General features: G+C 37.0%; 2 protein-coding genes across 4 annotated transcripts; both read right to left on the bottom strand.

The window, feature by feature from the left end:
* Positions 1–382: 382 nt before the first annotated feature.
* LOC103992680 (mitochondrial outer membrane protein porin 1) lies at positions 383–6,647 on the bottom strand. Its single transcript, XM_009412481.3, has 6 exons — positions 6,451–6,647; positions 6,302–6,369; positions 2,857–2,967; positions 1,503–1,592; positions 1,194–1,402; positions 383–1,061 (listed from the first exon to the last, which is right to left on the bottom strand). Exons 1-6 carry the CDS (start codon positions 6,491–6,493, stop codon positions 755–757), a joined length of 828 nt encoding a protein of 275 aa, XP_009410756.2. The 5' UTR covers positions 6,494–6,647; the 3' UTR covers positions 383–754.
* A 1,344-nt stretch (positions 6,648–7,991) lies between these two features.
* Positions 7,992–12,890, bottom strand: LOC135617847 (hypersensitive-induced response protein 1). Of its 3 annotated transcripts, XM_065118529.1 has the most exons (7): positions 12,674–12,890; positions 11,791–11,830; positions 10,724–10,920; positions 10,380–10,500; positions 8,963–9,054; positions 8,788–8,884; positions 7,992–8,617 (listed from the first exon to the last, which is right to left on the bottom strand). In XM_065118529.1, the coding sequence occupies exons 3-7, from the start codon at positions 10,910–10,912 to the stop codon at positions 8,259–8,261; spliced, it is 858 nt and encodes a 285-aa protein (XP_064974601.1). In that variant the 5' UTR covers positions 10,913–10,920; positions 11,791–11,830; positions 12,674–12,890; the 3' UTR covers positions 7,992–8,258. The 3 variants fall into 3 exon arrangements, with proteins under 3 accessions (XP_064974601.1, XP_064974602.1, XP_064974599.1); XM_065118530.1 differs by lacking the exon at positions 11,791–11,830 and having other exon boundaries at positions 12,595–12,890; XM_065118527.1 differs by lacking the exon at positions 11,791–11,830.
* Between the last annotated feature and the right edge of the window lie 253 nt (positions 12,891–13,143).

Genomic DNA, 13,143 nt, shown 5'->3' with positions numbered 1-13,143 from the left:
ACAAGATCATTCGAAGTATAGTCGAGAAAAAAAAGTTATCCTACTATGTTACTCATTGCATATCCTCATTTTTATAGTTTGAAAAAACAAATTTCTCTCTATTCGAAATATATTTTTATATTTTAAAAAATGTGAAAAAAAACTTGATTATCTTTCTTCCTAAATGATAAGCAAGGTTGTATTTCCATGGGTAAAGAGTGATGTAGATCTCTCGACTGACAAGTAAGCATATGATTAATTGAAAGAAACTAATCATGCAAGGAGGAATGTGCACGCACAAGATATCACAGGCTGAAAATCCTCAAAACTCACTCGAGGATAGAAAATTAGCCCACCCTTAACTACAACTGTCATGCTGGCTCTACAAAGTTTTAGACAACAGTCACCATAAACAAGCAATAGCATAATTTTAAGGAAACGACAAAGCAGGACATAATAATGCTTGTGACAAGGCATCAAGCGAAAACAGTTTGACGTTAGTCTCTGCTCTGAACCAGTTTACATCTGGGAAGAAAATTAAAAGTGAGCAGGTCGGGATCAGGCCCCAGTCGCCGAATAAGAATTATTGTTGCAGACTAGTGTCAAAGCAAGTAGAGAGCCAAAGCCTCCATTTGAACTGCCAAAACAAGTACCAGCAAGAAAGACAATAACTCAAGTTAACGACACTGCCACACCTCCGGGCCACCATCTTTTCTCAACTTATTCCACTCGAGTATGAAACGGAGGCACACAGCAAATAATACCCAAGACTCTTTCATGGCCTGAGCACCAAGGACAAGCCTATTTTTGAACTGTTTTCAATGGCCTTGGTGTCAACCTCTCCTGAGATGGTCAAAAATGATTTGGGTTTCCATTCATGCTGGATGAGTGCACTAGCCTTGCCATAATTGTTGAAGCGTGCCTTCGCTGTAGTCAGGGGGTCCAGTGCGTGCTGCGTACCAAAGGTGAGTGTGTTCTCATTGCTCGAGAAACTATGGTTCAGCTCTGCACCAACTGCTGTACTTGACAAAGGGTTAACCAAGTGGTAATAGGAAGCACTCAAGCTATCTCCCTTGTTATTCCTGCATGCCAATAACATTCAATTTTGTTAATATATAGACTAGACCATGCTTAGAATCTGACTTTGTCATTAGAGACAATTGGCAAATTTTGCAGAGAATCTCTATTTGCTGAAACTTAGAAAAACTACTTACAGAGTAAGTGAAGCAATAAGATCTGCATTAGTGATGCTCAAACCAGCATTGTACTTGATAAAATTACCAGTTGCAGTATCAAATGCTACATCAGCACCAACTGAGATGTTCTTAGATCCAACCACGCCAGAAAGGTTAACCACAGGATTGGCAGTCAATCCAAAACTAGCATTAACCCCTGCATAGTCATGCAAGTACTGAAGCTCAACCTGCAAACATGGTAACATGTTAGTAAATAAAACAATTTAGCTAAAAAATATAACTATACTGACATATCTTCCCGGACAAAAACTGAATACTTTTACATACCTTGCCAGACCTCTGGTCTGGAATAACAAAACTGAAAATTGTCTTCAATCCTGGGGTGGCAAGTTCATCAACAGTAACTGTAGTTGTAACCTAGCAAATACCACAAAAAATGTTTTTATCACCATCTGGAAGCAGAAAGAATTTGTATGTACAAGGAATCAGTACATTGTCTCCTGGCAGATATGCACTAAATGCAATTGACTCAAAAATAGATTAGTACCATCCAGAACTACAAATGACTTTTCCAGGATAATAGCAAACCATGTGTTTGATTATCATTGACTTGGTTGCATCATGTATTTTATTAAAATTATCTTATAAATAAAACTGCAGTTGTCAGTAAATCATGGAACCATGCAACATAACACTATTTATAATGATATGACAATAGACAAAGATGTTTTACATATTAGTGACTGAAGCACATGGAACTGTCCACTAAATCCATCCAAATATTCATATTAGCGCATGTATCGCTAAAATCTTAGACATTGTGCACTTACGTCCTTCCATGAACTAGAAGTAATAATCTCAAAGAAAAGCAAAATAGCACTATTTATAGTGATATGACAATAGACAAAGATGTTTTACATATTAGTGACTGAAGCACATGGATCCACTAAATCCATCCAAATATTCATATTAGCATATGTATCGCTAAAATCTTAGTCATAGTGCACATAGGTCCTTCCATGAACTAGAAGTATTAATCTCAAAGAATAACAAAATAGTTTGTTTAAAGATTTAGCACTTTTTACCTCCTAAAAGCCATTATTAAAATGTAAAAAAAATGCTAATGATGCCCCATTTTAGTTCTCCTATATTAAGTTCTCAACTCTAGTCCCGCCTTGAATTTTAAGGCCCCAATGATTCTTTACATGCAGGAAAAGATCCAAACCCTCCTATTAGTATAACCAATCATCCCAACTTCATATCAATGCATTTGAAACACAATTTTAAATTGTAATTTCAAGTTTTCAACAATCTGTTGTAGATTGTAAAGATTGATGCAATATTATTGAACTTCAGATCAATGGCTAGAGAACAAAAAAACCGTTGGATATTTGAAAGAAGAATCTACTATAAATGAGATGCAAAATATAAGAATAATACAGTAAACAAAAATCTGCTCATTAAGAGTAATGGTCAATGTTATTTCCATAGGTGCCTTTAACATGTGCTTAATAAGCATAAGAAACTGAATGCACCATTGCCAACATTTCCAACAATTGAACAAAACCTATTAACGAATTGATATTGAACTCAAAGATTTAAGGGACTATTACATGTATAAGCCTTAGGCTTCAAACACTAACTAAAAGCTAATTCACCAAGGAAAGGAAAGAAGGCCTACATTTGAATCTGAGTTTGTTTTCACATCAAAGGTGACATTCTTGTTCTTAATCTGGGACTGGATCTCACCAAAAATTAAGTCATTCTTCCTTGTCCCTGTAGCCGTAATTGCCTGCAGCAGTATGAAGATCAAACAATTAGAGAAACAAATTTCTAGAAAAAATAGACATATATATATATATATATATATATATATATATATATATATATATATATATATATATATATATATATATATATATATATATATATATATCATAAACCGGGAGTAGTAGATATAGAAACCAATTAGAGAATCTTCAACTATGAAGACAAACTGTTAAAAGTATCAAGTATCATTGTGTTTTCTTTTCCAAACATACCATGGACAGTCAGCACACGCTCAAGCCTGTATCTCTCATGTAGCAACCAGATAAATCAGAGAAACATGGTGTCAACCTTTTGTTAAAATGTTTTAGGCCTGCACCTTTCTGTTTGATATATTAAATAGTTTGTTGTACATTTAAATGGAGCCAAAGGCTTCCTATGTATTGTCCATTATATTGTAGCACTAAAGAGGGCGTCATGTGTTTTAGGCCTGCACCTTGCTGTTTGATATATTAAATAGTTCGTTGTACATTTAAATGAAGCCAAAGGCTTCCTATGTATTGTCCATTATATTGTAGCACTAAAGAGGGCGTCAGTGCTGATGGGGAACATTTTTCCTTATTATTTCATCACAAGCTAAATACCAATAGCTAAACTAAAAAAATTCAAATTTCTGTTACCTTACCATAACAAAATCACCAATATATAGACAGAGTGATAGAATGAGGGAAAAAGTAATATCTGCAAAACCCGTTCTAGTAAGCATAGAGTGCACTGCTTCAAAAACACCAATAAAATTACCACTGCTTCAAAAACACCATTATATTGTAGCACTAATGATGGCGTCGTTGCTGAACGGGGAACATTTTTCCTTATTATTTTATCACAAGTTAAACACCAATTGCTAAACTAAAAAATATTCAAATTTATTTTACCTTACCATAACAAAATCACAGATATATGGACAGAGTGATAGAATGAGGGAAAAAGTTATATCTGCAAAACCCGTTCTAGTAAGCATAGAGTGCACTGCTTCAAAAACACCAATAAAATGACCACCAGCAAAACCCTCCATATCTAAAGTGATTGAACCAACGAAAATTCTCGCTGTGACATGCTTCCTAGATTAGTAACAACAAGACACCTTAAGATCCCAACTATTTGGGCTGGTTATATAGATCTCTCCCGACCATTGTTTCATCAAAAATTTATATTAGGATAGGAACCATCACATGTTGTCAACAATTTTACATTTATTTGGTTTGTTACATTTTTTTAAAGAACTCTGAAGAACAACTGCTTTAGTAATCTACATATCTAGTAAATCTTGAGTATGAACTAGTAAAACCAATCTAGAATGAACCAACATGAATCAAAGGTCAACTCAAGCTCGTTGTCCATCTGAACATATTGTAACTAATACATGCCAACAAAGACGATTATTTATTGTACCCTGCTTCATGAGATCATATAGAAAGCCAAATAAAAAAATTGTTCATACTCCATGTCACGTGCCAAAAGAAAGCGATGGTAATCATGAAACAACTTATGATAGATGTAGCAATACACAAGAAAGCATCAAATTTAGTAAAGTTGACAACAAACCCACAAACTAAACTACATTCGTTATATGAGCAGAGAAATCATGGATAAGCAGAAGAATATCATGACTGCAAGGCCTAGTCTCTACAAAATTGAATTAAAAATACCAAAAGAGCAAAAAACGAAAATACTATATCCAGCCAGCAACAAAGAAAACATGGTAACATAATCACATACCCAAAGAAAGTCTGTCCAGGAGCAATAGGGTTTTATCATGCTACAGAACACTAGACGTCTACCTAAGAGGCATATACCTCAAGAACAACGTATATATTGGGTTAGTTACCTGAAAAATTAACTCAGTCATAAGGTTGCCACTAGATCATTTAGTCACAATTCTCTTGTCCTCAAAAAGGGTCAGACATTGGATCATGAGACTAAACTGGAATAACTGTAGTTCGTCCATCACTCCATCTTGTGAAGTGTCTTTCTATAATGCCAATAGAGATAGAAAATCAGATGTTGGGTCACTCACCCTCATGCTCTTCACCTCATACTTCTTCATTAATGATTCAATATTATGTGTCCTTTCCTTCTGCTTCAGCAGCGACTTTCTAAATCAAACCATCATTTTCACAGGCCTCATTGGCATCCGATAAGACGTTTAAGTCTGTCAACTCTCATTAGCATTCACAATACATGCTATTCTAAACAAAAAAAAAAAGAACATGTGGCTTAAGCTGCTACATTGCCACTGAGGGTTCTTACACTTAAAAATATCTCTGCACTTTGAGATTTCAGTTCCAGCCATATAACAGACCAATTAAATTCCAAAATGTTCCAATACTTTTTTGACTCCACATCCAATATCAGAAAATACATCCATATATGGCATTTGGTCGGAATAAGTCACTAACAATCAGGATAAAATAACAAACCATAAGGTCCCAACTATCCAGAAAAGAATAACGGTCATGCGAAAAAGGACTTATAATTCATCACTATAATTATATTCTGATCCAAATGTGATCATTCTAGTAACTTTGCCAAAAAAACCTAGTCATCGCTTCCACAAACAGAAAAGTGGTCACAGTTCCACATAAGATAACTACAAGAATAGCCGGAGTCTTAACATGTATCTTTTCCCAGACGAGCTACGTTGAGGGCAATACAATTTCTGTTGATTGTTAAGCACCTTACTTTAGAGAAAGAGTCGAACGTACCACCCTAGAGTCTAATGCGATCAAAACAAGGATAAGAGCTCCAGTGCTCTGATGTAAGTACCTTAACCAAACATCACACAGCAGCAATGGATATACAGTTGCAGACACAGTTACTGATACTCCTGACCTCAAAAAGATCCTCTTAGGACTTGCACAGAGACTGAAAAAAAAATCCAAGTGCATTTTCCTGCGTCGTATTCTTACTTCTCGCAAGTAGAATCTCCCTTAAATGGAGTCCACTAGACAAACCAAAAAAATGGGTAAAAGGAAATAAGCCATCCACACTCTTACGGTCGCACAACATCCCAAAATCCTTTCGGTCATAGATTGTAAGATTACAAAGGAAAAAAGAAAAAGAAAACGAAAACCAGAGAGCCGTCTACGTGAGTTCGAGATTGACTCACCACCACATAACTAAACAACTGACGAGCTGCAAATAGACCATCCACTGATCCGAGGAAAAGAAATTTAGAAGATAATCAGAAGCGAACGACGTCAAATCCATTTTTCAACGACACAACCGCACTACTAGCATCGGACACAAAAAGGAAAAAAAAAAAAAAAAGAGGAAAAGAAAAGAAGACAATCACTCACGACTCCATTTGAGGTGCAGGTGGTGACGGTGAACTTGTGATCCGTCTGATAGTCCCGGTAAAGAAGATCTGGGAGAAAAATTCGAAGATTTCCGTCAAAAAAAAAAACGAAAAATGATGGGAGAGAAATAAAAAGAAAAGGCGAACTACCTCGGGCCTTCTTGCCGATCTCGGAGTAGAGACCTGGACCCATCTTCCCTCGATCGATATCAAACGGCGGAAAGAAGATTACAGAAGAGAGAGAGAGAGAGAGAAGACGGCGCTTTCCCGAATGAATTAGAGACCGAACGACAGATAAATGGTGGGAGGGATGCGCGGAGGGAGGAGGGTGGGGAAGCACGCCCAATCGGTTGGAGCCCTAATCCGTCGTGGGAACAAAGAAAATGATCCAACGACTCACGAGAGGGATTGGGTCGGCCTAGAGCGACATCAGCCGTTGGGCGCCGGGTACCGTCATCCGAGCCGTCGGATCACGAGATGGAAGTTGAATTTTGTTTTTTATAAATAATATTTATTTGGCACGATTTCTCGCCGGAATTCAGGCGTCAGATGTCGGGTCAGAGGAGGCCACGTGACACGAGATGTCTGTCACCCTTGGCATGTTGAACAGGGGTGACTTGGATTTTTGCAAGGGAAATGTCAGGTGTTGAATGGAAACCAATCGAATGAGAATTCGTGGAAAATAATAATCATATGATTGGAAAACGATGGTTGAATATGGAAAGTAAGCAGGTAGGGCACGATGCTTCTATCACCCCCCCCCCCCATGTAGCTGCTGGCTTGCAGACTATCAACATGGCTGGCTGAGTTGAAGATGATTAGCTAGCTAGCTGCCTCCAGGTGCGGAACGATGTGCGTTTCGGTTACGACCCCAGTTGCTACCGGCCTTTCGGAATGTAGCTTACTGTAATGGTTTTAAATTCTATATCACGATCGGCTGATGAGTCAATTATAAACTAATCAAATCCTTATCAATTAATCATATATATTGTCTACTTTCGATGTGGGACTAATTGGATGTTACATTATCCCCAACTCAATTAGCTTGACGATCTTCCCGCTGTGATGAGTTCTCTGACTCCATCCACGGATAGTCTTTTCCTACTCGAACTCTCTCACCCTAACATAGTACACTCATCAGGTATTTATAAACTAATCATATATATTGTCCAACGTGAAACTAATGAAATGTTACAATATACAGTAGAAACTTTGTTGAATTAACAACATAATGGATGTATAGACAGCTGTAAAGGAAGGAAGAATAAGAGAAACACCTCACAGTAGCATTGGCCTTTTTCATTTCTGTCTGATACCTCACTCGCATCCAAGTCGTGGCTTATTGTCGAATAGATCATACGATTTATTCAAGGAATAATGGAAGAAAAGGAAAAAGTCTAAATGGTTGATTGAATGAATTCAGGGTTTGTTTTTTACACCACTGAAGTCACGGATTTGGAGTGGCTCGATTAGTGCTTGATAAGATGGAGGCTTCGATTCAGCTACTAAAACATGATGCCTGAATCTCTTCGCGTCCAAATCACTACCTCCGAGATGACTTAATATAATAAATGTTCCAAAAAATGCAGTTGAATAGAATGATTCCCAAGTCTGACAACCAGCACCGGGACGTTCAACTCTGCCCAGCGATGTCGTCAGATCAGATCACCCTAACTAACGACATATCTGGCTTTAGTAATTACATCATTTTATTGAACACAGAAAGCAAGATGGTATCTACAGAACCAAATTCACAAGGCATTCATGCTAAGAGCAAAATAGACCAACACACTCGTATACCCTAACAATAAACTTATTGACACCACAGACAGAGATATTAACTGCTGCATTATTTATACATCCATGGCACACTTAATTCAAACACTACTTATAAGGTCAAAATACCCAAACATTACGGCAAAGTCTCCGGAACATGGACACGTGTCTCCTTCTTCTTCTTACTGAAGTGTATTTGCTTGAAGAAGGCCATCCCTGATCTGAGTAGCAATGTCTCTCACAGCTCCGGGCCCATGGGGGATGAACACAGAAGAGGACTTCGAGGAGGCTCCAATCTCCTTCATGGTATCAAAGTATTGCGTCACTAAGACCATGTCCATGACATCCTTGGCTGTTGTTCCTGGTACATTTACTGAGAAAGCAAGCACGCTATCTCTCAGGCCATCCACAATGGCCTGGCGTTGTCTTGCTATACCTAATCCGGCCAAGTACTTCGATTCCGCATCTCCTTCTGCTCGTTTGATCTGCAGTATCTTTTCAGCTTCAGCTTTCTCATTAGCTGCCACCCGCAGCCGAGCAGCTGGTGTAATGAATTAAAAATAAAAACATAAAGGACATTAGTTATAATAATAATAACAACAACAATAAATGTACAGTATAATAGATGCAAAGCACATATTTACTGGAGTAATTAGTCAGAGAATGCCAAGAAAACTAGGGTTCATCAACACTAAACTATAAACCACTTGCCTGCATTAATCTCATTCATTGCCCTCTTGACATGTTCATCAGGTTCAATATCCACAATCAAGGTTTGAACAATCTCATACCCATACATTGACATTGCCTATATGCAGAGAAATCATGTCAGTAAAGTATGAAAGAGTGAGATATACTCAATTACTCATTAACAAGCATGGACTGCCTTTTCAAGCTCATCTTCTACAGCTTTAGCAATATCATTCTTCTGTTCAAATGCATCATCCAAGTTCAGCTTTGGAACACTGGCCCTGATGACTGAAAATCAGCAAATACTTAAATTATTCACAGAATCAAATTTCAAGTTTCAGATATAATAACGATTCACTTTTTGGTCAATGGAATAACTTGAATGAGTATTCCTTGTCCAGCAAAAAAATTATGAACATGACCACTAAGGACTGCATCAGCAGCCCGAAAAGAAAGGTCCAAAGGGTATTGAGAATGGGAAGGAAAAGTTCAAAAAGACGCGAGATACAAAGCTATGCTTATTGGCATATGATGCAACAAGAGAGGACAGAAAATAAGATGTGTCAAAAACAAAGAAAATACATGTAATGAAAGTCAAAATGGAGATATAAAAACTATATCACAGAAACAGGATGAACATAAATGGATGATAATGCATGTTCTTACAAGCTAGATTGCTATTTGCAATTCTTACGCTTCTTAGAAACATTGATATTAAAACTCCTCTCGTCATAAGCCTTCCATCCAGAAACAGCCAATTTTATCAATGCAAGTGACCTGCCTCCACGATGTCAAGTGGTTGTGAAATGAACATATCTGATAAAAACCCTTCACACATGTATCTTGTCTATAATCTAAAATCATGAAAGTGACAAGTGTACATTTGTTAGACAGTAGATAGCATGAGAAAAGCACTATCCATGATTCTAGTGGAGTATCCATATCTGAACATTTTCATCAGCCACAGACTGAAGAAATTGCAAATGCGTCCCAAGTGCTAAAATACCTACTTAACAATTGATCTTATACCATAACATCCCATTTATACAAAAAAATTGTAGGTGTTTGACTTAGCAATTTGGTAGATATTTTGAATTGAAAGGTTGAGTCCAAAAATCACTAGCATCAACTGATAAGCTTGGGTGTACTGAAATTTGTCATAAAATAAGCTACCATGTTAATTTTCCTAGGGAAGTAATGAAGTATAAATATTGATGGGGCCGTAAAGTTATCACATGGTAATAACTGATGAGAGCTAAGAAAGAAAATCTTCTCCATGTATTCCATATCATTTCATACATAAAACAATTAATAGTGCAAAATCATATATATTCAAGCCCCTTGGATATACAGCAGGAGTACTAGAAGATCGAATCAATTGAGTCTCCAAGCCCTTGCATATATAGATAGCATCAGTACTAACATCATTGCCACAGATTATCGTATGTTACAATCAGAACAAATTATCTCGACAAATGAAAGACTAGCTCAAGCAATCAGGACACTTCATGATCAATTCTTATACAATTAGTAATATGGGATCAGAAATTATTTGAAAGAATATGAGTTGGTGTATTGAATAATAGCTCAATCGTCAAACTATGTAAACTTACCATCGAAAACATAGGATTGAATTTGTTCTCTTGTGTTGCTAAGCCTGTAGAAAGCATCAGATGCCTTCTCAGCGAGAGCACGGTATTGAACAGACGCAACAACGGTGACAAACACGTTATCCTGAAGCACCACAAGAATCATAATGGATATAGTAGCTACAACAGAAACATTTATATCCAGCATTAATTAAAGATCATAATAGGAGATAGAAAGAAGTAAGAAAAATGACACATATGAGTACTTTAAAAGTAATGTGTACGTAGAATAGCTCAAATTAACTGAAAATTATTCCTATTAAATGACGAATACAGATAAGCAAAGAATGAAGTTCAGGGCCACAAACCTTTGTCTTTGTTTCACAACGGACATCAAGTTGCTGCACACGCAGTGAAAGATACCCAGCAATTTGCCTCCCTATACACCAGGGCAAGAAATGACATCCAGGATCAAGAATCTCATCAAACTTTCCAAAAGTTTCTCTAACGGCAACAGTTGACTGGTCCACTTGTACACAACCCAGAGCTTGCCCCATTTCTTTCTCTGTATAAGAAAATTGTATGAAACAGGATTAACCTATATTAACCAGTAATTAGCTATCTTAATGCTAATAAAGTCAAAACAAGCATGTTGTCCTTCCTGTGCAAAGCAACGCAAGTAACTTCACAGTGGATTTACTCAGTCAAGTTAACAAGCAGAAAGTCAAAAAATTGTTCAGATGATCTTAACTCTTGTTCTAGAAGGAATTCTGTACCTTTAACAATCCAGAAACTCATCCAATCTAACTTACATAAATAATGTTACTGTGTCAGAAACATTTACAGGGTCAATGTCACATTATGCCTGGCTGTGATTCATAAACTAAGTGAAAAATATTCAAATCGAGTAACTTAAGACATGGCCACTTGGAAGCCTGCATGGATCCCCTATCCAACAATCGCATATTGTTGTTTGAAAAGAATGATGTTGTTTAAAATATCTTCAAGCTTTGACACAAGATCAGAGCATTGAATCTGCAAATTACAACAACAGCAAAAGGGAGGGGGAAACTGAAAAAATTATGCAGCAACATTAAGTCAGGTCACATCGAATTCTAGGTATTTACTGTGGCTAACAGCACAGAAACAAAAACAAAATTCTGAACATCATAAACATAAAACATAGCACCAACTATTTTTATACGATCACTGGATAACAAATGAGAAGAATATAGGTGCTTCTAAAAGATATTTAATTCAAATCTGCAAGAACAGCCCTTGAGAACAAGTAAAATCCAAAATCCTGATTCCCAGAAAGACTCTCTAAGAAGTAGGCGGTACCATAGCAGGCACCATATCAGGTTATTTATCCTAAGTTGCAGATATGATATAAACAAGTGGCGTCATCGAAAAGATCAGGATATTAGGAAATCACCTTTGTCACGAAAAGTTGTCAGAAAACAGAACGCCAGAGGCTGCAAATCACAATATCAAGATGAAATTTGGATGAATAAAGAAACGAAGAAGGATGAACATTTAAAGAACCAACGGCCCATAGTAAGTCAACGTTGCAAGTCATCAACCTCATCCAAGTGGGAGATCCAGAGATCCACTAGGTGGTGTCAGCCAATAAATTCCTAGTCATACAAAAACACATCATACATACATAGTATGTATGCATGTTGTATGTATGTATGTATGTATGTATGTATGTATATATGTATACAAAAAAACTATATTACAACCAGGGGGCAAGTGATACAAGTCGCAGCGAAAATGTTCAATTCCCATTCCCACAAGAAAAAAAAAAAAAAAAATCCAGGCGCGACCAATGGTTGCTGGCACTTTAAACAATTAGGGCGAACATAAAAGAAAGGGGTAAATGGTGAGCAAGAGAAGTTTGTTGAACAAAGTTGCGGTAATATTCCGAAAAAATCATGAACCACGAACCTAGGCAACAGATTGAGGAAAGATCAAAGGAAGGAGGAAGAAGAATATTCAAGCACCCAAGGCGCATACTCCGCTTCATACGAAAGCAAAAGAAGAGTAATAGCCCCATGTCAAACCCTACCTCTCACCAAAATTACTAAATTATAAATTCAATTGATGATTGAACCCAGAGATGCAATTCCAAAAATCCTCTGTAAGCACTAGAAATGAGAAGTCATTCTTTCCGATCAAATAGAAAGCCATACAAAATCAAATTTACTGAAGACACGAGATCCGAGCGATGACAAACCTAAGGCGCACGGCAATCGGGACTCGGATGCTTATTATTTCAAGACGAAGTAGGAGAAAGAGGGGAGGGCTCCAATTACCTCGCCTTGTAAAGCGAATTGGCAGAGAAGATGGATCGCGCCGCCCGACGGCAGAGGAAGGGGGGATTATAGGGGAGGAAAACCAAAGGGGGAAAGAAGGGCTCCTTGGATGTTCCGAAGACGGCCAACGAATGACACCGCGGCGATTTAGATGAGCAGGTGCAACTAAACGGCGTCGTATGCGGATTGATGGATTTTAGGGTCGCATGGAATGTAAATTTGAAGGGCGATTTTTCTATAAAATGTTCATATCTTGAATGTGTTTCAAAAGTATCTTCTCTTTTATTTTTATTTATTTTTTCTAATAACATTTTTAATTTTAAAAATATTTAAAATATCTCTCAAAAAAAATTTGTCAATGTTTTTTTTTAATCTATTTTTAACTATTATAACATTTTAATTATTTTTATCCCTTCAGTATAATCCTAAAGTTTATTCTTCTTATACCAAGTCAAATCTTTTGCACGGAA

This window comes from Musa acuminata, chromosome BXJ2-7 (genome assembly GCF_036884655.1).
Source record: "Musa acuminata AAA Group cultivar baxijiao chromosome BXJ2-7, Cavendish_Baxijiao_AAA, whole genome shotgun sequence".
In the NCBI taxonomy this organism is placed as follows: domain Eukaryota; kingdom Viridiplantae; phylum Streptophyta; class Magnoliopsida; order Zingiberales; family Musaceae; genus Musa; species Musa acuminata.
The sequence above is the reverse complement of the archived record's forward strand: the minus strand, read 5'-3'. Positions and strand labels throughout refer to the sequence as shown.